Source organism: Cannabis sativa, chromosome 4, assembly GCF_029168945.1.
Source record: "Cannabis sativa cultivar Pink pepper isolate KNU-18-1 chromosome 4, ASM2916894v1, whole genome shotgun sequence".
NCBI lineage: Eukaryota > Viridiplantae > Streptophyta > Magnoliopsida > Rosales > Cannabaceae > Cannabis > Cannabis sativa.
In genome coordinates, this window is record NC_083604.1 from 78,346,892 (window position 1) to 78,373,602 (window position 26,711).

At 31.5% G+C, this 26,711-nt stretch overlaps 1 protein-coding gene across 1 annotated transcript; it reads left to right on the forward strand.

Moving 5' to 3' along the window:
• The first annotated feature begins 12,278 nt into the window (after positions 1-12,278).
• Positions 12,279-16,363, forward strand: LOC115713982 (probable LRR receptor-like serine/threonine-protein kinase At4g36180). Its single transcript, XM_030642480.2, has one exon. The coding sequence runs from the start codon at positions 12,514-12,516 to the stop codon at positions 15,910-15,912; it is 3,399 nt and encodes a 1,132-aa protein (XP_030498340.2). The 5' UTR covers positions 12,279-12,513; the 3' UTR covers positions 15,913-16,363.
• Positions 16,364-26,711: the final 10,348 nt, after the last annotated feature.

Here is a 26,711-nt window from a genome sequence, read left to right on the forward strand (position 1 = left end):
TATTTCTGAACTAAATTTCCCATTTAGGGAGGATGATGATTGTTGTTTAATGTTTTGCCTAGTTAATGTTTAATTACCATTCCTCCATTCTTGTTTGTGAAATTATCTTAATTTGCGTTTAATTTCATGTTTAAGATTGATCACCTTGTGCATGCTCTATGATCTCAATTCGAAATCTGAAAAGTGAGAATTGAGAATGCTAAAATTAAGATAATCGATGTTCTATGTGAAACGAAAGTATTTGCATGACTTATGTGACGAGTAGATTATTACTTAATGCTGATTTCATGTTAGTTTAATTAAGGAATTAATTAGATAACATGTGATTTAGAATCTAGAAGATCTGAAAGGAGCTAGGTTATTTCATAATCTGTCATTCACTCCAAGAATAGGATAGTAATTAAGCATTAACAATTTGGGTAAACAACAACAGGATTCTCCTCCCTATTATCTCATCTTGCTCAACTTTCAATTGTGTTATTAAGTTTTCTGAATTTCTTTCATATTTTACTGTTTTTAAATCATACTTGCTTTCGATTTACCGAATAGAATCATAAGTATAATTTAGTGGTACTTAATCCAATTCCCTGTGGGATCGACCTCACCTGTGTGAGATTTTACTACTTGATTGCGTATACTTGCGTAGTGTTTAAAATTATAGCAACAAGTTTTTGGCGCCGTTGCCGGGGAATTGTATAAAGATTGATATTACATAAAATTATACTAACTTCTACTTTGGTTCTTTTTGCTTATTTCTAATCTGTTTCTTTTAGACTAATTTTTGTAATATTATTAAAAATTAAATTTTGTTCTAATTTGGTTTTACTTTTTAGTTTTAGTATTAATTTTGTTGTTTCAAATTTTTATCTTTTTAGTATTAATTTAGTTTTATTTTTCTTTTAATTTTACTAATGTGTTACTTATGAGTTTGGCCTGCAAGATAAATCCAGATGCTATATCTTGAGAAATAAAACATTAACTAGGCAAAACATTAAACAACAATCATCATCCTCCCTAAATGGGAAATTTAGTTCAGAAATAAATCCATAACCATTCCTATAGCAATATTCAACATAAATAAATTAAGAGGAATAAAGAAAAGAACTGTTGGTGGATGAATTCTGGGTCTTCACTTTGATTTTCTCTGCTCTTCCTGCCTCTTTCTGCTGTGTTTTAGGGTTCCAAATCGCTTCCCTTGACTTCTAATCGCAGTTTTCTATTTATATCTAATTTTTAGGGTTCGTTGGACAAAAATACCCCTGACCGTACGGACGCTCGCCGCGGCCAAAAGTGGTCTCGCCGCGGCCAAAAGTGCATCAAAAAACTACGTTTCTGCCCAGACTTTCTAGCCGCGGCCATGGAAATCTCGCCGCGGCGAGATGGAATTTTCAGCTTCGACATCTTTTAGTAAAATGGGCATAACTTTCTCATACGAACTCCAAATGGGCTGATTCAAGATGCGTTGGAAAGATAAGAAAGAGATCTAAAACTTTTATGTTTTGACTTTTTCCAAAATATGATCAGAACATAGTCGAATTTAGGCTTGAAGTTTCAGCTTTATTCTCTTTTTAAAATTTTCTCTATTTTATAGATCACTGTTTTCCGAAATTTGTCCAATTTATACATTCCAAGTGTTGAAACCTGAAACCAAAGAAAACAAGCGTAATTCTATTCCAAAAACAATAATTAAGAAGAAAAATAACTATAAAATGTGACCCGAAACTTAGGCTAAAAATAGCCTAACAAATTCCCAAACTGAATCTTTACTCGCCCTCGAGTAAATCTAAAACTCAAACTGAAATTAAACAATGCAATCGATAACTAAACCTTCAATTGATTGAACTCCCACTACCACCTGTACAACTTCAAGCAAATCAATAACCAGAATTTCAACTCAATAACTCTACGAACTAACTTGGATGCATAATTCAGAAGTAAGCAATTCATACAGGCACAAAACATCACTTTTGACATTCATATCACAACCATTCTACACTTTCCGACATTCCGCTAACCCATGTTCAATAAGTTTGGATGACATACCTCTCTCCACTAATGTTGACAATTTTTGCTCGGAATCAAAAGGTCTTTTTCGGTTATAATAGCATGGCTTAGGCAAAACGGGTAGATGAGAAGTCATTTAGGTTACATTATACCATAAGCACAATTATACCAAACAAGCACCCACACTTATCCATTTTTTTCTTTTTCATATATCCCAAAGAAGATAGTAAGAGATTGCATATTTTTTTCTATGTGCCTACCCCATTGTTCACAATTGATTCTCAAGAAGAAATTATCACATGTCATTTTTCTCTTTTTTTTCTTCTTTCTCTTTTTTTTCAATAGAGGCACACACATGACAACTATTTAATTTTTTTTTTAATCTCTTACTGCAAAACTTATTCCCCCACTTACAATAATTTATCCCCCCCAAACTTGCTTAAAAGCTTATGGCATAATAAGGTATGTTGAGGGTGAAAGTAGTTAAAGATAACGAATTCAGCTTAGTTAAGTGGTGAAAATTTTTTTAGAATAAGCTAAGGCTCAACTTTGGGTATACTAAGGATAAAACTTTTTTAGGTAGGCTTGAAAGGCTCAATCGATCCAAAGAAAATTTACCTAAATCATTTTCCAAACAAAAAATCAACAAGAATTTCGCTTCAAGAGAGTATGTCAAACAAATTCTATTTCATGTCAAGCCAAATCATTCCACAATCCAAATAGAAAAAAAAAAGTGATATGCGTCAAAAATAAATGTTTTACATCTAAATGAACAACCTTCTAATACACATCCAACTTAATTCAAAGAGTTATGACTCAAGCACACGGTTAAGATTTCAATCCATTACACAAGTGAATAACAGTAAGTCAATCAATATTCCAGCTCAGTTATCAACACATGACACTAACAAAAACAATAATTAAGAAGAAAAATAACTATAAAATGTGACCCGAAACTTAGGCTAAAAATAGCCTAACACCCCCCCTTCAAGATGGACCATAGATATCATGAATGGCCATCTTGGAGAGATGAGTATTGAGGATGGTAGATGGGAGAGGCTTGGTGAAGGCGTCGGCGAGTTGTAGATTGCTGCTAACAGGGATCAATCTAATGGCAGACTTGGTGATTTTTTCACGAATGAAGTGACAATCTAGTTCGATGTGCTTGGTGCGTTCGTGAAAGGTTGGATTATTGGCGATGTGGATCGCCGATTGGTTATCACAGTAAATGAAAGCAGGGGTAGGTTGATCGATGTGAAGGTCTTGTAGTAGGTATTGTATCCATGTTATCTCACTTGTGGTAGAAGCCAAAGCGCGGTATTCAGCTTCAGCTGAACTTCTAGAGACCGTTGGTTGTTTCTTTGTTTTCCAAGAGATGAGGCAATCGCCAATAAAAATGCAATAGCCTGTTATAGATCGACGAGTGATTGAACAAGTTGCCCAATCGGAGTCAGAAAATCCTCGGAGATGGAGGGATGATGTTGAAGAGTATAAAATGCCTTGGCCAGGTGACCCTTTGAGGTAGCGAAGAAGATGATGTAAAGCTGTCAAATGTGTAGTGCGAGGGCAAGACATGAATTGGCTGAGAGTGTTGACGGCAAATGTGATGTCGGGCCGAGAAAGAGTCAAGTATAGGAGGCGACCAATGAGTTGTCTATAGTGAGATGGATTATCGAGAGGGTCCCCATCTTGATCATTGAGTCGTAGTCTTGGATCCATGGGAGCTTTGGCAGGTTTGCTGTTGGTGTATCCCGTATCGGCAAGTAATTGAAGTGTATACTTGCGTTGTGAGAGAAAAAGATTGGAATTAGCTCTTGCAATCTCAAAACCAAGAAAATACTTAAGTGGGCCAAGAGTCTTAAGCTTGAATCTGAGCTGGAGTGCGTCTTGTAACTGATGTAAAATGTTCAAGTTAGGACCGGCAAGGATAATGTCATCCACGTAAACAAGAAGCACTATAAATGTGTTTTGTGTTCCTCGAGTGAAAAGGGTGTAGTCGGCTTGTGATTGAGTAAAACCTTCTTCAAGAAGAGCGTCGGTGAGTTTCTTATACCATTGTCTTGAGGATTGGCGAAGTCCATAGATGGATTTATGAAGTTTGCATACAAGGTTGTCACCCGATATAGAAGGGGGAAGTTGGAGTCCTTGGGGTATTTGCATGTAAACTTCCTCATCCAAATCACCATTGAGGAAGGCGTTGTTGATGTCGAGTTGTAAAGTGAACCATTGTTTAATAGTGACAATGGCAAGTAGGAGTTTGAAGGTGACCATCTTAGCTACGGGTGAGAAGGTGTCAAAAAAATCCAAGCCTTCTTGTTGAGTGTATCCTTGAGCGATAAGACGAGCTTTCAATCGTTCGACACTTCCATCACTGTTGTACTTGATTTTGTACACCCATTTACATCCTATGGCGCGTTTGTTAGGAGGAAGAGGCACCACGGACCAAGTCTTGTTGGTGATGAGTGCAAGGAGTTCATTGTCCATGGCTTGGAGCCATTTCTTGAATTGAATGGCTTGTTTGTAATTCTGAGGTTCGAACTCGAGAATGCGCAAGAATAAACATTTTGTAAGCCTTGGAAAGTTTGGAGTAAGAAACATATTTTGATAAAGGATAAGAAGTGGAAGTATTATCTTCCAGCAGGTTGTAACACTCGAAATCCTGTAGGTAATTAGGTGGCCGTGACACTCTAGAAGATCTTCTAGGCAGGGGTTCTGGAGCAGTGGATGAATCGGGTGGACCAGGTGGTTCTTCATGTCGTTGTGTATCAGGTCCTGGTGTGTTGGCTGCAATATCTTGCAGAATAGATTCAGTAGAAGCCTGTTGTTGAGCATCAGGTCCTGGTGTGTTGGCTGCAATATGGAATGATCTAAGAGTTAGGTTTCAGCAAAGGAATGGTGCTCATATCTACAATCTAAGAAAGATTTTGATGAATCTAAAGCAAGAAACCCAATCCGTCAGTATGTATTTTACCAAGCTCAAGACAGTGTGGGAGCAATTGTCCAATTTCAGGCCAAATTGCACTTGTAATGGCTGTACTTGTGGAGGAGTCAAGAAATTACAAGAACACCACAATATGGAGTACATCATGTCCTTTCTCATGTCCTTTCTCAGAGAAAAGACTATGAAGGAAGAGTAATTGTCGATTGAAGAAACGAATTCTTCAACTGCGGACATTGAACGTCGCCGGAGAAGAACAGAAAACACGGCGAGGAAGAGGAGAACGAATCAAGATCGAAAGGAAGTATAGCTTCCTTGCTCTGATACCATATTGCGGAAGAAAAGGGAAAACATTCAAGAGATTTTATTGTATTGAATTAATTGATTTACAAAAGGAAATAAGCCTTAAATAGGCAGCAGTAAAATCAGAAGCAGATCTCCTTAAATCAAGGAGAACCGTTGAAACAAAGGACCAACCTAACAGAACATATACATATGTATATGTCACTAACAGAATACAATATAAACTAACAGAGTATAACAGAAATACAATATTCTTGTTAAATCTCCATTAGCTAATTTCAGATCACTAACCATGAAAATTGAATCACATATTTAATCCCAATACATATTTGTCCTTTTATTGAAGAATAAAATGCAATTGAACTAGCATATATGAATAAATAATGTACTTTGCAAAAAAAAAAACATATGAATAAATAAGATTACTGATATGAGGTATTAATGTGCCTAACATTATTAGGTAGGGCTTTATAAATTGTTAATAATTTTTTTATAATATTTATTAAATATAATAAATAGAACTTGATATTAAATTGTATCAATAATGATATTACATATAGACACCATAGTTACCCTTTACTATTTCTCACTAAATAATGTCACACTTTGTATTACAATTGTGTCTATTTATGAAAATCTAACATTATAATGAAGAAAATAATAGAAAGAGAATAAAGAGAAGCAATGAGTTAGCAACATCACTTCCACAATTTGACACAATATTTTTTTAACGTTCTAAAACTTGAAATCTTCATACATTTTGTTCAAATTACTCACAAATATATACTGTTTATTAGAATTAATTAATAGGTGTAAAGATTTTATTATTATTATTCTGAATAAAGTAAAAACAGGTATAAAGATTAAATTAAGTACCTTATTGCTATTGCTTCCCGCTAATTAATTTCTCATAATTTTTGTAAATATGTTCTTTTACAAAATAAACCATTTTTTTAGTACTTTTTTTTTCCTTAACAATTGCTCAATATATCATATTTATGACATTAATACAAGACAACATTTGTACCACACTAAACAGTAAACATGACCTAAATGTTTATTTTGAAAATACAGTCTTTTTGCAAATTGAGATTGTGAAAAGTGTACTTCTCATAATTTCTCTAATAAATTTCCTTATAATACTTTTTGGCACGTGCAAGATTTAAATTTCTAATGACTTGCAATCAAGCTTAAAAAATGAGAATAATTAGCAAAAACAAAAACTTTATTAGACTTAATTACATGAAGGTGGCCAGAGTAGAAAACTCAAAAAACATTGATGAAGTGGGATCCAAATAATCTTTTGGTTTAGTAATTTCAAATATTTTCTTTTTTTTTTCAAAAAAAAAAAAAAAAACATTTATTAAATGAAATTATAAAAAAGAGAGAAAGCATCTTCATGTTATACATGAAAATGCAGGGCCCAAAAGTAGAGCCCAAAAGGTTCACGCCCTAATCATACTTATGCTTCATCTCAAAGGACCAACAACTATTTATTGAAAGGAAATAAAATTAAAAAAAGAAAAAAAGAAAGGAAATAAAATAAAATTTTCAAGTGGGGGACCATTTACTAATTAATGTTTTGAGTAAATATATCTACATTCAAACTCAATCTCTTACTACAATCTTTTAATTTAAATTTTTATGTCTAATAATACATGTTAAAATATTTTTTTTCTAATTTTTTTTCATATTAACCTTTGTTATATATACAACATCATCTCTATAAATTTTTAAAAAGTTCAAATAATTTATACATTGTCGAAAATAAGATTGAAACTTTTTTAATACGTGTGGTAAACTATAATAAATAATTGGTAATTTTACCCTATTAATTTTTTATACTACTAAATTATGGCCCCTATAATTTTTTACTTGTTAATAATACCCTTTGAAAGTTAGTTTTTACAGTGGTATAGTCTTTCCATCTCATTTTATTTTATTTTATTATGAAATTAGTGAAACGGTAGATGATACTTGATAAATAAATACAAATTAAATATACTTCGCATTTTTTACTTGAATGAATAATAGGATAAAAGGCTTATATATAATAATACATATTTTTATTTTTACTTTTTTAATCGTTAAAGTAAAAAGGGTGAAATACATTTAATTTGTATGTATTTATCATAAAGAAGAGGTCCCAAGTTCGAATCCCCCTTGCCCCAATATCAAAAAAAAATTATCATGTCACTCGTTTCACGATAAAATTGAATTGATTATGATGGAAATGTCACGTTACTGTAAAAGTTATATTTTATATTTTGAGGGGTATTATAAACAAGTCGTATCTTAGAGGCACAACTTGGTAGTGTAAAAGTTTAAGGGACAAAAATAAAAATTATTCAACTAGAATATCAGGAACTCTATTTTTTGTACTGTAAATTATTCAAAAAATTTTAAAAATTTACAGGAATGAGTAATGAATATCGCTATGAAAAAAAATATTCCAACATGTGATTTTAGACACTGTTGACTAAGAAATTATAATAGGAAGTTATAATTAGCTCTCTCTATTCAAAATATACATCAAAACAGTACACCTAATAACATGACAATTTTTTAACCTCTAACACCATATTAAGAGGAGATTCACAATTTAAAAATTATTGTCATCATAAGATTTTTTATTACTATTTTGTATGCATATATTGTTACTTTTAAGACATGTTTGGTTAAGAGTAAAAAAATAAATGACCAAGAATGAAAACATGAATATAATAAAATAAAATTTAATATACTTTATATATTTATATAACTTTGGTATTGACATTCCAATGGTCTTTTTTTAAAACAAAAAATGAAATAGTTAAAAAATTATTCTATTTGAATGATATTTTAATATTTTAAAATGCAATGGAATAAAAAAATAAGATATTTATTATTATTATTTTATTATTCTAAACCAAACACACTTAGTATTTTAACTTTTATTGGAGTATAGTCCAAATTCAAGATATTGAAGCCTTATTTTCCAAACAATGAACTTACCAAAGAAAAAAGGCCATGGGAAGTGAAAAGTAAAGGCTATCATTACATCATTTCAATAATCAAACCAAGCCAAACCGAAAAATAAAAGGAAGAAAAGACTAAAAAAGTGTAAAAAAAAAAAGGCTACAATGCATGTGTTCTATCTATGTCTATTTCCATGGACCTATTTACAACTTGTATAAGGTTATCCATTATTATTGCAAAAAGAAAGTAAATCTTAAAAAGTGTAGTAATTTTGTATTTATTTATTTGTTAAGTGTAATTATTGTACAAGATGAGAGCAAACCAACAGAACTCTTGGGTGAATTTATTGTCTGAAACAAGAGGACAAATTATCCCAACCAAATATATAATTGTTTGTTGAAAAAAATAATAATAAATAAATAAATAAACAAAAGTGAAATTATATGTATTTTTGATTGTGGGCTTATTTGGGCTTGACAATAAATGCAGTATGTGGAAGATAGTGATTTGGGCCTGAACATTACTTAGTTCATACTTCTTTGTAATGAATATAGAGCAATTTATTACTAAAGTCATGACATTGGCACCATATTCTTCTTTTCAACATTAATTATAGTGAGTTTTAGATGGTGATATTTGGTCACCATATTTATAAGAAAACATAATATAAAAACACTAAATGGGGTATCATTAAATTTCATCCTCTCTTCTGAATTTTTTAAATAATTGCTCTTATCTTCTATTGTAATCAACAACCATTCCATAAATCAATCCCAACCATAAGTATTTATAATTTTATATATTTTTAAATTTGGCCTTTCCCCTTGATTTAATAATAAAGCCCTAAAACCAGCATTGCATGACCTTTTTAATTTAATTCCATATTTTTAAATTAATTTCTTCATCTTATCTCATCATAAAAACTCCATAATAAAAGGATTATTATTTCATGCATACTAACGACAATATTTTTATTAAACTTCTTAAGTACTCGTAATATTATTAAAGAGAAATGTTAATATTAAGGTGTTACATTTTATCGACTCTCATATATTTTAATTTAATAATTATTATAAATTATTATATTGACCATTCTTAAAATGCTACTTAGTAATGATGCATACCGCTAATGTCTAAAAATAATGTTAATTATTAAAAGAGAAATATTGAAGGACACCTAAAGTGTCTAGCACTACTATAATTGTGTCATATCGATAGCATAAGCAATTCAATATTATCAATTCAATATTATGTCTTACTTATTTTACTTTATTAATGATTATAAAAGATTACTAACCATTTATGTCATCTTATAATCCTATAATAGTACTAAGCACTATAATAATAGCATTGATATTAAGTACAAGTGGTACTTAATACCATCTAAAGGTGACATTTTATGAATAATTAATAATATCATATTATAATTATTAAATTAAATTATATAATTATTAATACTTAATTACATTAATAAATAATACAATACATTAGATGATACTAGATTGTAAATATCACTAGTTTCTTTCACCAAAGATAACTAATAAATCTTAATAAAATATGTAAAAGAAAATTGGTCACTTCTTGAGACTTGCATGATGGTCTAATGTCCATATATAAGTGCCAATTGTCATTTGCCTATTTAATATTTCATGCTTTTTAACAGCAAGGCATGCAAAAATGAAAAATAAATAAATATATTATATAAGTTAGTAGTTGTTGTTGTAGTGGTCCAACCAAACAACAAAGGCAATATTGACTAAATCTAATTTGCTTTTATGTACTTTCTTTCTCACTTAGCTTTAGACTGTAAAATTTTTTAAACAGAAACATAATACGAGGATATTCATATAAATACTTTCTCACCGTTTTCACTTTCACCCTTCTCTAGATTTTTTTTTAATTGAAAGAGACCATATAGAGTAGTAGAGTGATTGGAAAGAAAGGAATTAAGAAAAGTGTTTATAAGAAAAGCATAGAAAAAATGTCCATATCCATTTAGAGGATTAGATAAGAGAAAAAAAAAAGAAGAAGAAGAAGAAAAATTGTCAAAAGGGCAAAAAATAAAAAAGAGTTGAGAAAAAGTAATGTAAGAGTAAGACCCAGCTAGATACCATATACCATATCACACCTACTTATCTATATTGATATCTTTCTCAATTTTGGTTGATTTTTGAAATTAGAGCCACAAAAAGAAAACAAATCAATTTAGAGGTTATTTTGTAGAAAAGAAATCAAATAATAATATTAGAATTAAAATTAAAGGTTTTGGTTGGAGCAACATCACTATATTGGATGGGAGTTGTAGCTTAGCTTAGCTTGAATTGAATTGGGAACCCCACTAATTTAACAACAAAACTCTCACATATCTATGTTACTATCACTTATATGGGCTCACACCTCCATATATTAATATATTATCATTTATTATTATTGTTAATAGAATTTATCTATGTTATGCTAAAGTTGTTCTATCTTATTATTATAGTAAAAATTTGTTGGTTGGATTTGAAGGTAATAAAATAGAAATTATTCAATAAATTTTTATTTTATATATTTTTTTATTTATTTAGTTGCATTTAATATAATGTAAATATTATTTCATAGAATAATGTTTTACTATTTTAGTATAATGACTTTTACATTTAAAAAAGAATAAATAAGCAAGATAAGAATTTTTTATATGTATATGTTGAATTTTATTTATTCTATTCAATTTTTATATTTATTATTTTATTTTCATTCATTCTAACCTAACGTTTACATAATATGTTAATGATCTTCATTTTTTTTCTAATTTAATACCACCCACTTGATATGTCCATAACGAAAATTTACAACACTACTTGAAATAAAATACAAATCACTATAAATATATATATGATTTTTTTTTTTTAATTAGCTTTATTAGTGAAAATTTGTACCGTAAAATTAGTGAAAATTTGTAGTCTTGCTCTTACTCTCAAGTCAGTTTAGAAATAGAAAATCTAAAAATTATTTGCATGTTAGTTGCTACTCTTTTGTGGAAATCTAATACTTGAGAGGAGAAAGAAAGAATTAAAATTTTTTAGACCAATTTACAAGATAAAAAATTGTCATTTTTATTGTTTGAAACCTAATAATTCAAATTGTATATTTTAATTATATAATGAGAGGACCCAAATTATTATTAAAAAATGTAGATAAGAATACTATATAATAAAAATTGTTGTTAAGCTAAATACTAAAATATAGAAATAAAAGTGTAAAATGAAGAAGGTTCACATTTCACACAAGGCTCAATGATTCAACCAACGTCATATCATATGACTCTTTTAAAATTAAATAAAAATAAATAAAAACATTAGCCTCCAAACCACATGCCGTTTATTCAAAAAAGTGCTTATTCAAAGTGTTTTGAGATTTTAAAGAGGGAAATGAAAACAAAAAATTAAAAAAACTAATAATAAAAAAGAATAAATACTATTTTTTTTAGAATGAATAAATATTATTTTGAATTATTTTGCAAAATTTATTAATTAATTTTTTGATTTACTAAATGATAAATTAGATGATGTAATTTTTAAAATAATACTGAATAGTATAGCAAATTTTTTTACCAAAATAAAACTTAAATATAATTTAATTTAGATATCTTATAATAAAACTGGTTATATGTTTTGTATTTATTTTTACTAAGAATTATTTTTAAATTAGTTATTTTAAAAAAAAATTGTTATAAATTAAACTTAAAGTATTATTTCTATTATTTTAGAAAATATAGAATTTATTTTAAAGAATTATCTCATATATTAATTTATTTTTTTTAATTTTTGTTTAGATTTGTTTTAATAATTGTTTTGATAATTTTTTTTGAATAATTATGAAAATTTCATTAAATCAAATCATCCAAAACTGAAGATGTAATTACAGTAGGCAAATAGTGAATAATTGTTTTGATAATTTTTAAGTGAATTGTTATATAAATTTTGATAAGTTTGTTATGTAAAATATATATAAAAAATATATATAAGTTAGTATAATTTTTTTTTAAAAAAAAAACATTATGTTATAAGCTCAATACAAAAAAGAAAGAAAAGAAATAAAGAGCTAAACTCCTTCCCCATTCACTCACTCACGTTTTTTTCTATTCGGACCAAAAAAAAAATGGCCATCACTCTCTTCCAATGCACTCTTCTCCGGCACTCTGTTCTAACATACGCCACCTATGCGCACTCCTCTTCTTCCCCCCTTAACCTGAACCCCCATCATTAACCACTACAAAGCTCATAATAATAACCAACCCATTTTCTTATTCTGAACCTCTTTTTTAAATGGCTTTCATTGCTTTTTTCTTCTTCGTGGTGCTCTGCGCACCCTTCTTATCCTGCGCCGGCGCCGCCGAGACTCAAGCCGAGATAGACGCACTCATTTCTTTTAAGATCAACCTTCACGACCCGCTCGGCTCGCTCGGCGGCTGGGACGCTGGTACGCCGTCGGCTCCGTGTGACTGGCGAGGAGTTGAGTGTACTAATAACAGAGTCACTGAGCTCAGGTTGCCGAGTCTCCAACTCGCTGGTCGACTCAGTGACCATATCGGAAACCTTCGAATGCTTCAGAAACTCAGTCTTCGTTCAAACTCGTTCAATGGCTCGATTCCTTCGTCTATCTCCAAATGCACGCTTCTCCGGTCTTTGTTCTTGCAGTACAACTCATTTTCCGGTAATATACCGTCGGAGATCGGGAATCTTACCAGTCTACAAATCCTCAACGTCGCACAGAACCATCTCTCCGGTAACATTCCCGGTAACCTCCCTCCGGCGCTTAAGTACTTGGATCTTTCCTCAAACAGTTTCTCCGGCGACATTCCGAGAAGTATTTCGAACATGACGGAGGTTCAGCTTGTCAACCTCTCTTACAATCAGTTCGCCGGAGAGATTCCGGCGAGTTTTGGTGAGCTTCAAGAGCTTCAGTATCTATGGCTGGATTATAATCTCTTGGTAGGTACTTTACCTTCTGCGTTAGCTAATTGTTCTTCACTCATGCATTTGAGTGTGGAAGGGAATGGTCTCGGAGGAGTGATCCCGGCCGCCATTGGAGCTCTACCGAAGCTTCAGGTGCTTTCATTGTCGCTTAATAATCTCTCTGGTTCAGTTCCTTCTTCGATGTTTTGTAATGTTTCTGTCTATACGGCGTCGCTTCGGATCGTTCAATTAGGGTTTAATGCGTTCACGGATATTATTGGTCCCAAAAATGGGGAATGCTACAGTACTCTTCAAGTTCTCGATCTTCAACACAATAAAATACAAGGAGAGTTTCCTTCCTTTTTAGGACAAGTCGTAACATTAACGAGGTTAGATTTTTCGGGTAACTCTTTCTCTGGTTTGATTCCGCTTGGGATTGGTAACATGTCGAAATTGGAAGAGCTGAAACTGACCAATAATTCTTTTAGCGGCGATGTTCCGGTTGATATCGAGAAATGTAGCTCATTGCGGGTTCTTGATCTCGAAGGGAATCGCTTAACTGGTGATTTACCTGTGTTTTTGGGTTCTTTAGTGGGTTTGAGAATCTTAGCTCTTGGGGAGAATCAGTTTTCCGGTTCGATTCCCGGGAGTTTTACCAACCTTTCGGGGTTGGAGACTTTGAGTTTGAGAAGCAATTTGTTGACTGGAGCAATGCCGGAGGTTGAGCTGGTGGGTTTGAGCAATTTGACTAGTTTGGATCTTAGTGGGAACAAGTTCTCAGGTGATGTTGTTGAGAGTATTGGGAATCTTAGCCGGTTAAAGGTTCTGAATCTGAGTGGGAATAGCTTTTCTGGCAGGGTTCCGGCTAGTGTGGGAAATCTTTTCAGGCTTACTACTTTGGATTTGAGCAAACAAAATCTCTCTGGTGAATTGCCATTTGAGCTCTCTGGTTTGCCTAATTTGCAAGTTATTGCATTGCAGGAGAACAAGTTGTCTGGGGATGTTCCTGAAGGTTTCAGTAGCTTGATGAGTCTAAGATACTTGAATCTCAGCTCCAATGACTTCTCTGGTCATATTCCATCAAACTATGGTTTTCTTCGGTCTTTAGTTGTTCTCTCATTGTCAAATAACCACATTTCTGGATTGATTACTCCAGAGCTTGGTAATTGCTCTGGCCTTGAAGTTTTACAGCTCGATTCGAATTTATTCACCGGACACATTCCGGCTGATCTTTCTCGGCTTACACATTTTCTTGAGCTCAATTTGGGTACCAACAACTTAACAGGTGAAATCCCAGAGGAAATCTCAAAATGCTCATCCCTAAAAGCTTTGAGACTAAACTCGAATAGGCTTTCGGGTGACATTCCTGCATCATTGGCTCAGTTATCGAATCTAACAACATTGGATCTTTCTTCTAACAACTTGAGTGGAAAGATTCCAGATAATCTGTCATTACTTACTGGTTTAGTAAGCTTCAATGTATCAAAAAACAATCTTGAAGGCGAGATTCCGGGTACTCTGGGGTCTAGAATCAATAATCCATCTGCATTTGCTGATAACCAACGCTTGTGTGGAAAGCCATTAGATAAGAAATGCGAAGAAGTAACAGACAAAGACAGAAAGAAGAGACTAATTTTGTTAGTTGTTGTGGCCGCCAGTGGAGCTTGCTTACTAGCATTATGTTGTTGCTTCTACATTTTCAGCCTCTTAAGATGGCGAAAAAGGCTGAAACAAAAGGCTTCAGGGGAAAAGAAAAGGAGTCCAGCCCGAGCAAGTTCGGGTGCCAGTGGAGGCAGAGGAAGCACAGACAATGGCGGCCCGAAACTAACCATGTTCAACACCAAGATCACCCTAGCCGAAACAGTCGAAGCAACTAGACAATTCGACGAAGAAAACGTACTAAGCAGAACACGTTACGGATTAGCATTCAAAGCCTGTTACAACGACGGAATGGTACTCACAATTAGGCGTCTACCCGACGGAGCACTAGACGAAAACATCTTCCGAAAAGAAGCGGATTCAATAGGCCGAATTCGCCACCGCAACCTCACCGTTCTCCGCGGCTACTACGCCGGACCACCAGACTTAAGACTCTTGGTCTACGACTACATGCCCAATGGAAACCTCGCTACACTCCTCCAAGAAGCATCACACCAAGACGGTCACGTCTTGAATTGGCCAATGCGCCACCTAATAGCACTTGGAATCGCAAGAGGGTTAGCTTTTCTCCACACATCGTCAATAGTCCACGGCGACGTTAAACCCCAAAACGTCCTATTCGACGCAGATTTCGAAGCCCATTTATCAGATTTCGGCTTGGAACGTCTCACACTCCCCACCCCATCTGAAGCCTCGACTTCCACCAATGTCGGAACTTTAGGCTACGTTTCACCTGAAGCCGTGTTAACTGGGGAATTAAGCAAAGAATCCGATGTTTACAGCTTTGGTATTGTCTTGCTCGAACTACTCACCGGAAAAAGACCAGTGATGTTCAATCAAGACGAAGAAGATATTGTCAAATGGGTTAAGAAACAACTTCAAAAAGGTCAAATTACTGAGCTTTTGGAACCGGGGTTGCTTGAACTTGACCCTGAATCTTCAGAATGGGAAGAGTTTTTGCTCGGAGTCAAAGTCGGGTTGCTCTGCACAGCTCCGGATCCTCTTGACCGACCTACCATGTCCGATATCGTATTCATGCTCGAAGGTTGTCGGGTCGGACCCGATATACCATCTTCAGCTGACCCGACTTCTCAACCTTCTCCGGCTTAACCTGAAACTGAAACTTTCCGTTTCCCAAAATACCCTTAACCAACCCTTTTATTATTATTTTCATTTTTCTTTTTCTTTTTTTGGTTAACTGTAGTTTTTGGCTGTTATTTCTTGTCATCATTTTTCCCATTTTCTTTTTTTAAAAAAAAATTGGTTTTGAGTGGGGTCCACGTGGATTCGAAGCATAAAAGTCCAAGTGTCTCAGTCAACTACATAGACTATCGCTGTTTATAAATAGCCCGAATTGGACAAAATTGGGCCCCACGTAACTGATTCCCGCCAAATCCGAAGGACTATTCTGATTTTTTCACGTGGCTTCAGTCTGCATTTTGGTTTTTTTTTTTAATATGCCCAAAAAAAATATTCATAAAAATGTAGCCGTTAACCTCTTGGATTTTTGTCTAAGATCCAAATTATATATAAAAAAAAAGAGGGTTTTTTATTTTTTAAATGTTTTGTTTTTGTTATTGTTTTTTGTGATTTCCATCTGAGGAGTCAATTGGGCTTTGGAATCAAGTTTTGGGCCGCCACGTGGGATCCTATGACAAACCCAAATGTTTTTCGAGGTAGAAGAAGACAAATGACCCAAAATTTGAAAAAGGTCCCACTGGATCAGATGGCAATAGAAAAAGTTTTAGAGTGTCAGAATGAAATAGAGGTGTTTGTGTTGTGTGTTTGTGAGTCCCACAAAACTATTTTCATCAAATCAACAAACACATATCTAAACTCATTTTTTGAACTTTTGAGTGATAATGAAGAAGATGAAAATGAAAACACATAGCTTCTCTTATTATCTTTTGAACAGTTTCAATTTCCAATCTATGTTTGGTACAATTACAGTACCTTTCTCTCTATCTTTTTGTATCTTTAAAAAGAAAGAAAAAAGAAGAAGAAAATGAAATTTGCTTTATTATAGTTTTTTTTTTCTTCTTTATAAAAAATGGAGCAAAATAAATAGATCTAAGTAGGGAACAAAATATGTAGAGTTGTTTGAATCTGAATCAGTGACCGTTAAGTGTAATATAATAATTGTAATAGTGTCTCTATATGTGTGTGTGATCAGAGTACGAAGTTTGAAAAATTATGAAGCGTTTGACTGTTTACGTTATGTGAATTATTTGGGTGATATAGCAGACAGAAGAATTCATTGCTGTATTCTTTTGTAGTATTGTATTTAATTTTGGTTTCAAGCATCAAGACTAGGACTGCCCTAAAACTATAAATAAATGTATTTTAACTTTTACCCCACATGTAAGGTATCTTTATTTTATTTATTTATTTTTTTAACTGTAAATTTCAGTTAACAAGACCTAATTCAATCTCAATAATATTAGCAACATTAAAAGAGAGATTATACTTCGAAAAAATACGACCAATATATAAATAAGATGCTCTAGCCATAAAATGAGCAGTGTGATTAGTTGACTATTTGACAAAATGTAAAGAAACATCCTAAAAGAAGATAAAAATTGTTTATAATCCTCAACGACACTACCAAAAATATTTGACAATACATTAACATTTCTAATAGCTTGTACTAATACCACACAATCAAATTTGTTAATACTAATACCTAAAAAATCGCACTTCAGCCATAATAACACTTTTTTGAGAGTCATGGCTTAAGCAATCTCTAGAAGAACTTATTTAATACACAATCTCGTAATCCCAACTACAACCGACCCTTGTGATCTCAAACAACCCCACTAAAACCATGCCTTCCTTCCTCGTCAAACAACGCAACATCAATATTAACTTTGAATTTTTCATAACCTTGTTTAGACCATAGCTCAACCCCATCTGAAAGATATCAAGTATATCAAATGCAGGAAACAAACTTCTTTCTTGAGCTTTTCTCCACTGATCAAGAGTGATACGAGCCAAATTGACAACGAACTCCACCTAACTTTTCCTACCCTTCCACAAGAGTTTCGTGCAAACCAATTTGCCCAAACCAACATCATTGCATGAACACTTTGTTTCTCACCCAATCGTGAGAACAAATGAAGAAATCAGCCCCTAAACGACCCTACATTAATTGGAATCATTGCCAAACCCGCTACCCGCCAACAATTCTACACAAAATTACAAGCAACTAAACAGTACAAAATTGATTCACCTGCCCCATGACAAATCGAACACAACAAAGAGACATCGACATCTTTAGTCTTCGATTGAACTCTCATAGGAAGACACACACTAACCCGCCCTCCATTCACAATTTTTTGCCTTTAGAGGAAGCTTTAATTGCCAAAACTTCTTCCAAAATGCCACAACCTCCCCATCCACTCTAGCCTCACGGTTTGCCTGTAATAATTTAAACGCATTTTTAACTGTATACTTGTCAGAAGATTCAAACCCACAATACTAGTAATCCTTAGTAACTGAATTAAAAAGAGAAATACCAAGAATATTGACCGCCACTTCCTCATCAAACAAATCTTTGACAACATCAACATCCGAAGCTTTCTCACCCACCACAAAAAGACTATCAACCTTTTCATTAGCCAAATAAGGATCCAAACTACCTTGATTCGGAATTGACCCATTCAGAAGCAATGGAGCATCAATTTTAAGAGTCTCCTCTCCATTACCAATTTCCCTCCTTGCCCTCTTACGAATTAAATCCTTTACCGCAACAAGACTTCTCTAAATATAACTTGGACTATAACCAGGGCCGGTCCTGAAAATATATAGGCCCAAGACGAATTAAATTTTGGGGCCCTCAAAAATACATAAAAAAAATATAAAAAAAAAGAGCGTTATGAGATTTGAACCCATGACCTTGAATATTATGGCTTCAACCTCAACCAACTAAGCTATGAATATTTGTTGTTTATAATACACTTAAATTTTACTTAAATAAAAGCCTAATAATTTTTTTTTATTTTTTTAATTTGGGCCCCCGAAAAGTGTGGGCCCTAGGCACGGGCCTAGCCCGCCTATGCCTAGGGCCGGCCCTGATTATAACCAAGTTCTACTGAAAGAAAGTTCTCATGTTAAAGTACCGAGCTTTGTACACTCTAGAAACTAACGAATCAGGCTTGGTCAGGAACCTTCAAGCTTGTTTACCCAACATAGCCAAATTAAAATCATGAAGAGAGCGAAACCCGAAACTTCCAACCTCCTTACTATGCGTCATCCTCTCCCAACTCATCCATGAAATTCCTTGACGGGAATTCGGAGACGACTTCCTCCAAAATTAGCCATTAGTTATTCCAAATCATGACACGTTCCACAGACAAAAGAAAAATGCTCATAGCAAAAGTTGGAAGACTTTGAGTCACATTACGAACTAGGGCCTGTAAGACATTTATATGTATAATATAATATATATGTATGTGTATATAACATGCGGAATAAATAAACATATACACTATATGAATATAAGGATCGAAATACCTCCAGCCATTGATTCTTTGAGTATTAATCCCACATAAGCTTGATCTGCAAAAGAAACCGATTGATGTGGGTAATCGGGCTTCCTCGCTCTCTCAACTCTCTTTAGATGGATTTTGCTGTTATGAACAGAATGAGTGAGGAGCTCGGGGACCGATACCCTATATTTATAGGTGAGATACTCCATCAGTATCTGTGCCACATTAATTGTCAGAATATTTTGACAATTAATTCAGGAAATCAAATCAGGTAATGAATATAGAAATCTGACCATATATAGAATATTACGTAATTGATTCTGTCCAGATTCAATGAATATAAAATATTCATTTATCAGAATCAATAATATTATTTTATTTCCTTAATTAGAAAATAATTTCCATAAATAAAATATTCTAATATTCTCCCACTTGGTCAGCATTTAAACTAAAATATTCAAACCCAACGTTCCTCATTATATAATAAACATACGAATCATAGCGACATGTCCTCATTATGAATCGAGTATTATCTTCCATGTATTACAATACATTTACTATATAACAATGTACTTTATGTGGCAATGTACTTAAGCGAATAAACCCTAACCCTTATGTTTATTCAGGTCCTCTTACGAAAATTTTCTCAGATGAAATTAAGGTGCACATAAATATGAGAAAATATCGAAATTAGAGTTTCATTAAATAATTTTTGGTTGTACAAATAAAAAAAAAAACTGCATATGGGTAAACTGAATCCCATATTTACTTTATGATCCTTGAATTTGTGTTGCGGCATGCCTTTAAATTTATCGCAAAATTTTCTTAATGGCCTAATGAAACTGTAATTCTGAACTCTAGGCCTACTATGAAACTCTATAATACATCATACGAGATGTATCCTCAAAACAATAAATGAATCTGACTTCTATAGTGGAAATAACAATCAAGATTCTCTACAATATAACTTACTGGTAATCTTAAGGACGTAATAAAATATTGATTTACGTTAATAAATACAACCAGTGAAGTATGTTAGAATCTAATTGGTTAACTATATTTCCAGATGGTCAATTCATCTTAAAATATGTATGAATATAATTTTTAGTATCTTAAAGATACCTCATCACTTTGTATGAAAAATAAAGTGGTCTTAACTTTAGTTATTCTGATACTACTTAACGATCCTGAAACAAATGTAATGCAAAGTCTTATTCAGACTCTTAGGCATACATTAGGCTTCTAAAATAGAAGCAAATGAATGTTCTTAATTTATTCTCACTCCACATCATTTTTCAGATGCTAGTTCGAGTTATATTTATCACACTTAAAGATAAAAGTTATATCAGATGAATAATACATAATTTTATTTAATCAGAGATGCTGTGGCTACTCTCTAATTAATTAAAATTATATATATTATTTATATTCCTTATCTCAAAATAATAATTTGAGATATGAATTATTTCAACTTATATAGAAAACTTTTTATCATCATTTGCAAGTAACATATTGTCTACGTATAAAACAAATATTACTCCCACTAACCTTCTGGTATATGATTATTTCCATAATTCTCTTTTCAAACCTAAATGAAAAGATGATATAATACCAATTTGTGAGATGTTTGTTTTAATCTACAGGTAGACACCTTAAGCTTGCATATGTTCACTACTATTAGAGGAAAAATTTATGGCAGTCTATATATTCTCCTCTAGTTCACTGTTTGGAACTGATTAATGAATTGAAACGAGCAACAAATGCCAAGGTCTATAATAGAATCATTTATAAAAACAAGTGAGAATGTAAATCTCTTTTGTTATTGATTCTTAGTTCAAAATGAACTTCTTAGCAATGAATATTCTTTTATATCTTTATGTTTCTCAATGTTGCCTAATGAATATTATTGGTGAAAAAACTTATGCTTAATTAATGTTCTCCACCCCATTAGGCAACTTTACTAAAGATAAACTTTATTAATCGCTCTTTAAGATATTCATTTCTTCATTCATGGCATATTGTACTACAACTTCAATTCTTTATCATTCTATAATTTAATTTGTGTCTCAAATTAATATTGTAGTTGAACTCTTATTGTACAAAATGTGATCACTAGAATACATTGATCTTACTGTTCTAATAAGTCATCTTAAGGATGGACCAACAAACTCTTAAAAGAGCAAATGGTTCAATAGCATGTTATTTTAGAAATTGTAAGCAATTACTAAATAACATAACTTATTAGAATTTTACCAATGACTTGTATATTATTAATGATTAGTTATGAATTCTCAATAACCATTAATCTTAAGGGTTGTTGTGAATCATAATTAATCTAACACTTGAGGTGGAAGTTTGAGAAAATATGAATGATCTTTCTCGGAAACTAGGTTCCTAGATTGATCACTCCCACTGATCAAGTCAATTCTTAATTCCACAATTCTAGTGTTGTGAGATGGATAATAAAATATGTAACCCTTAAACCTTATAGCTTTTCAAATGAAATATGCTCATTTATGGTTTAGGGCCCAGATCTTTTCTTTGACAATTGTACTCTAACTATATATGGGTATTTATAAAATGTGTACATGTCATCAAGTCGGTTTTCAACCTTATCACAACTCAAAATATGTTTGAGAAACAACTTTGGTTAGAACACGATTCGATATGTACACCCCATTGTTGAGTATCAATAGACAAAGATTTAGGAAAGATTGGAGTTTGCTATGTAGGCTCCACCCCATGTCCAAAAAATGCTTAGTTTCTTAAATTTGTTACACACTATAATTTGGGTGTACCAAGCATATGTATCGGGCAATGAACCCATGCTTTTAAAGAAACTTTACAAATAGACTGGGAGTTTATCCATACTCACGAATTTTAATGTAGTATTCTTCATTTTATATTTGATCTCACTATCTTAATATGCAAAATGCACCATTTCTCTACTTAAGATTTAAATGTCTTTGAAACATATAAATCTATACTTTTGTAGAAAAATTATTTATGTGAGTAATCGTTAAAAGGGAGATGCAAAATTTGAGTCCATGTCTTCAAAATTAATTGACTTGTATGATTTCTAATATGATAGAATTCTAGTATGCACCGATTTTGACTTGTTGGAATACAAATTCTTAATGAATTTCTCACAAGTTCTAAATAAAGTTAGTAAAATCAAGTGAAATGAATATCCCCACCATTTACTAACATTTATTCTATTTATGGATATATGTTTCATAATTTTTGGTGCTATAATGTAGAAGAATTCTTATTAATAACACATTTCTTATTGTCAGATTGAACTTGCATATCTTTATGAGTGACATCATTTGTAGTAAAGACCTCTAAATGTGTCTAAATCAAGTTTCAATAGAATCTTGGAACATAAAGGTCTTTGCCAATTTTAAAACAAAGTCACTACTATATTGCTTGTTCCTTAAACTTCTAAATGTGAGAACTTATCTTGTCTGTGGATAAGATTTGCTCACAGTTACTGACTTTCTTAGGTTTATTTGTAAACCTTGCAAGAAATTATGAATGTAGAATAACAATCTAAAATAATCCACTATGTGTTAATAATCACATTAACTATATTAGAATGAATTCATACACAATAAATTAAAATTTATTGGTGATAATAAAGTGATTTATTTTTCTTAATTATACAGTAAAAACTGTATATTCTAAATGAAGTTATCAGAATAAATTTTGAAAATTTCTACTGGTATGGAAGAAATTTATGAATAGTGATGTAATAAAATTACATATATAGTTATGAGGTTTAAATGAATCATGTTTTTACCAATGAATAAACATGCTTACATATGAAATCTTATTAAACAAAAATTGCCTGTGGGCTAAATTTTTAATTTAATAAGATTAGATTTAGATGTAGATTATGATAGATTTACACAATTTATGAAAAACTTAAAGTTTAATATTTCTATCTCAATGAAATGTATGAAACACTTAATTATTTATAAATGTTTCAAAATTTTATACTTTATTATAAAATTATTAAATTAAATCTACATAATTCCCTGTGGGATAAATTAAGAGAATTTAATTTAATATATTAATTATGTAAATATAATAAAATCCCTGTAGGGTAAGATTATTATGTTCACATAATTCATGTCCATTATATGATCTTAATCCATTTAATGTATATAATTTTATATAATTAAGGATGCTGTGGCTACTCCCTAATTATTTAAAATTATGTGGTTCACTTGACACCAAAGTATAAACTGAAGATTAAAATTTTATTAAATCCAAAATTGCCTGTGGGCTAAATTTTAAATTTAATAAAATTATATGAACTTTATGATAGATTTAATTAAACAATTAGTTTAGGAAAATGAAGTTTATTATCTATCTTTATTAAATTTGTGATAACACTATTAAATTAAATCCCCATAACTCCCTGTGGGGTAAATTAAGAAAATTTAATTTAACATATTATCCTAATTAATTATACAAATATAATAAAATCCCTGTGGGGTAAAATTATTAAACCTATATAATTAATTACAAGTTATGTCCATTAAGGTGAATTTTAATTAATATATAATTTTATACAAATAAGGATGCTGTGGCTACTCCCTAATTATATAAAATTATATTTTCACTTTGACATTAGGTATTGGGCTCTACCTAAAAGTAATTTCGTTATTAACATAGTAGACAATCACTGAGATTAGTGCTCCTAGTGTGGTCGTCCGAAGATCATTAAAAACTGTTCTAGATATGAGCATTTGTCCCAGGTTCATGTTTCTTATGTCAAACCACAAAATTACTTACTTTTTATTCATTTTAGGAAGTTTTATGAATATTTTATGAATAATTTTATGAAGTTTTATGAAACTTAATGTGCTAAATAAAATATTCAACCTATCTTAATGTTTGAATATTTCTAAATATATCTAGCACTATAAAAGGAATTTATGTATAGCATTTAAATCATACAAATCTAAATTAATTGCATTTAAACACAAATTTGTCAAATAAATACAAATTAATACAATTAATGTATGATAATTAATTAAATGCTAATTTCTTAATATGAAATTAATGGCAGATTTTTCAAAATTAATTTAGAAAATAAATTGCATAAATTTGGTAATATATAATTAAATGCACAATTATACAAATTAGCACAATTATTACATGCCTAAATAAATCATGTAATAAATTACCAAATTAAACAAATTTCCATTTTCAATTTATACTAGATATATGTATTAAATAAAAATGGAAAATTGACTAAATGCAATTTATGGACTAAATTAACACAAAATAGGAAAATAATTAATATTCCAAATAAATAAATAAAAAATAAGAAATTCGGAATTTTTCCCCTCTTTTTTTTTTTTTGAAAAATGCACTGCACAAACGACATGTCGTTTTTTGCAAAACGCAAAACGACACGTCGTTTTACAAACTAAAGGGCTGATCTCAAAATTGAAAAACGACATGTCGTTTTCCATAGGGGAAAAACGACATGTCGTTTGAGAAAACGACAGCAGCACGAACTTGAAAAACGACACGTCGTTTTTCAAAAATAAAAAACGACCTGTCGTTTAATCAAACGACAGCAGCCAAAAACACTGAAAACGACATGTCGTTTGTGGAAAACGACACGTCGTTTGGGTCGTCTCCTTCAGCCAATCCGGGTCATTTTGACCCGTTTTTCTGCACGTGGGTCCGACGGACCCGACCCAAACCCGATCGGTGAAGAGAATTTTGACGACCAAATTACGTGTTTTTAATCCCGAAATGATCCAAATGAAAAAAATAAAGAGATCTATGTGGATTTTATGCATCTAAAACACGTAAAAGTCGATTTTAATTCCAATGAAGATGAGTTGGGTCCAAAGGTGTTCTTCAAAAAAAAAAAAAATTAGATTTTGATGTTTATTCAAAATCTTTTTCATGCACGAAATCACTCTATAATTTTATATGAATGTGATATTGCAATAAAGATTTAAAATATACACCCAAAATATATATATATATAAATGTATATATATATATTTTTTTTTTCTTAACGAAGAACGAAACTTAAAACTTTATGTATATATAATATATATCACATAAAATTATCAATCTAATATATGAAATATATATAATCATACATAAATATTTAAATATATATATATATATGAAAGATGTATATATATGAATAACTTTCATGTATATGGATATATATGTATGTAAGTATATATATATGAACTGAATATGAATGTATATATATAAACTGAATGTATATGAATATATATATAAACTGAATGTATATAGGTATATACGTATGAAAATGTATATATATAATGTGAATATATATATATATGAATGTATATACGAAAAACAAATATATAACATATATATATGAATACCGAGTGTATATACGAGTATATATATATATGAAACTTAAATACAATCAAGGCAGAGATAAAACTGCTCTGATACCAACTGTAAGACATTTATTTGTATAGACTAAAACATACATGATTATGAATAAAGTGCGGAATTAATAAATCATATATGCACTATAATTTAAGGATCGAAATACCTCCAGCCATTGATTCTTTGAGTATTAATCCCACATAAGCTTGATCTGCAAAAGAAACCGATTGATGTGGGTAATCGGGCTTCCTCGCTCTCTCAACTCTCTTTAGATGGATTTTGCTGTTATGAACAGAATGAGTGAGGAGCTCGGGGACCGATACCCTATATTTATAGGTGAGATACTCCATCAGTATCTGTGCCACACTAATTGTCAGAATATTTTGACATTTAATTCAGGAAATCAAATCAGGTAATGAATATAGAAATCTGACCATATATAGAATATTACGTAATTGATTCTGTCCAGATTCAATGAATATAAAATATTCATTTATCAGAATCAATAATATTATTTTATTTCCTTAATTAGAAAATAATTTCCATAAATAAAATATTCTAATAGGGCCTCCTTACCAGCACGTGACAAGAGTTAACCATTCTAACTTTGTATACGCTTCCTCATTTCCTCTTTCAGAAAGCTCAATACAGCAGACTTGTTTTGACCGATTGTACTGTATTTTTATTTTTGTTTTTATTTTTAGTATGTAAACAAACTATAATTAATTGATTACATTTTTAGTATGTAAATAAACTATAATTAATTAATTATATTTTTAGTATGTAAATAAATTATAATGTGACAGTCAGTAGTCCCGTGATCCGTAAGGGGAAATACCGGGTAAGCAGTGCAATCCCACATCGCATGGGGAAGGTCAAGTGGGATGATTCTGAGACTGTGTAGGTATGGGACTATACAGTTGAAGAGGGCTTAAATAGATTGATTGGTACTACCTATGTCAACAAGGTGCATCTTGTTTTCCGGTAGCCCATCTCGAAAGAACTCCACAGTCAAGC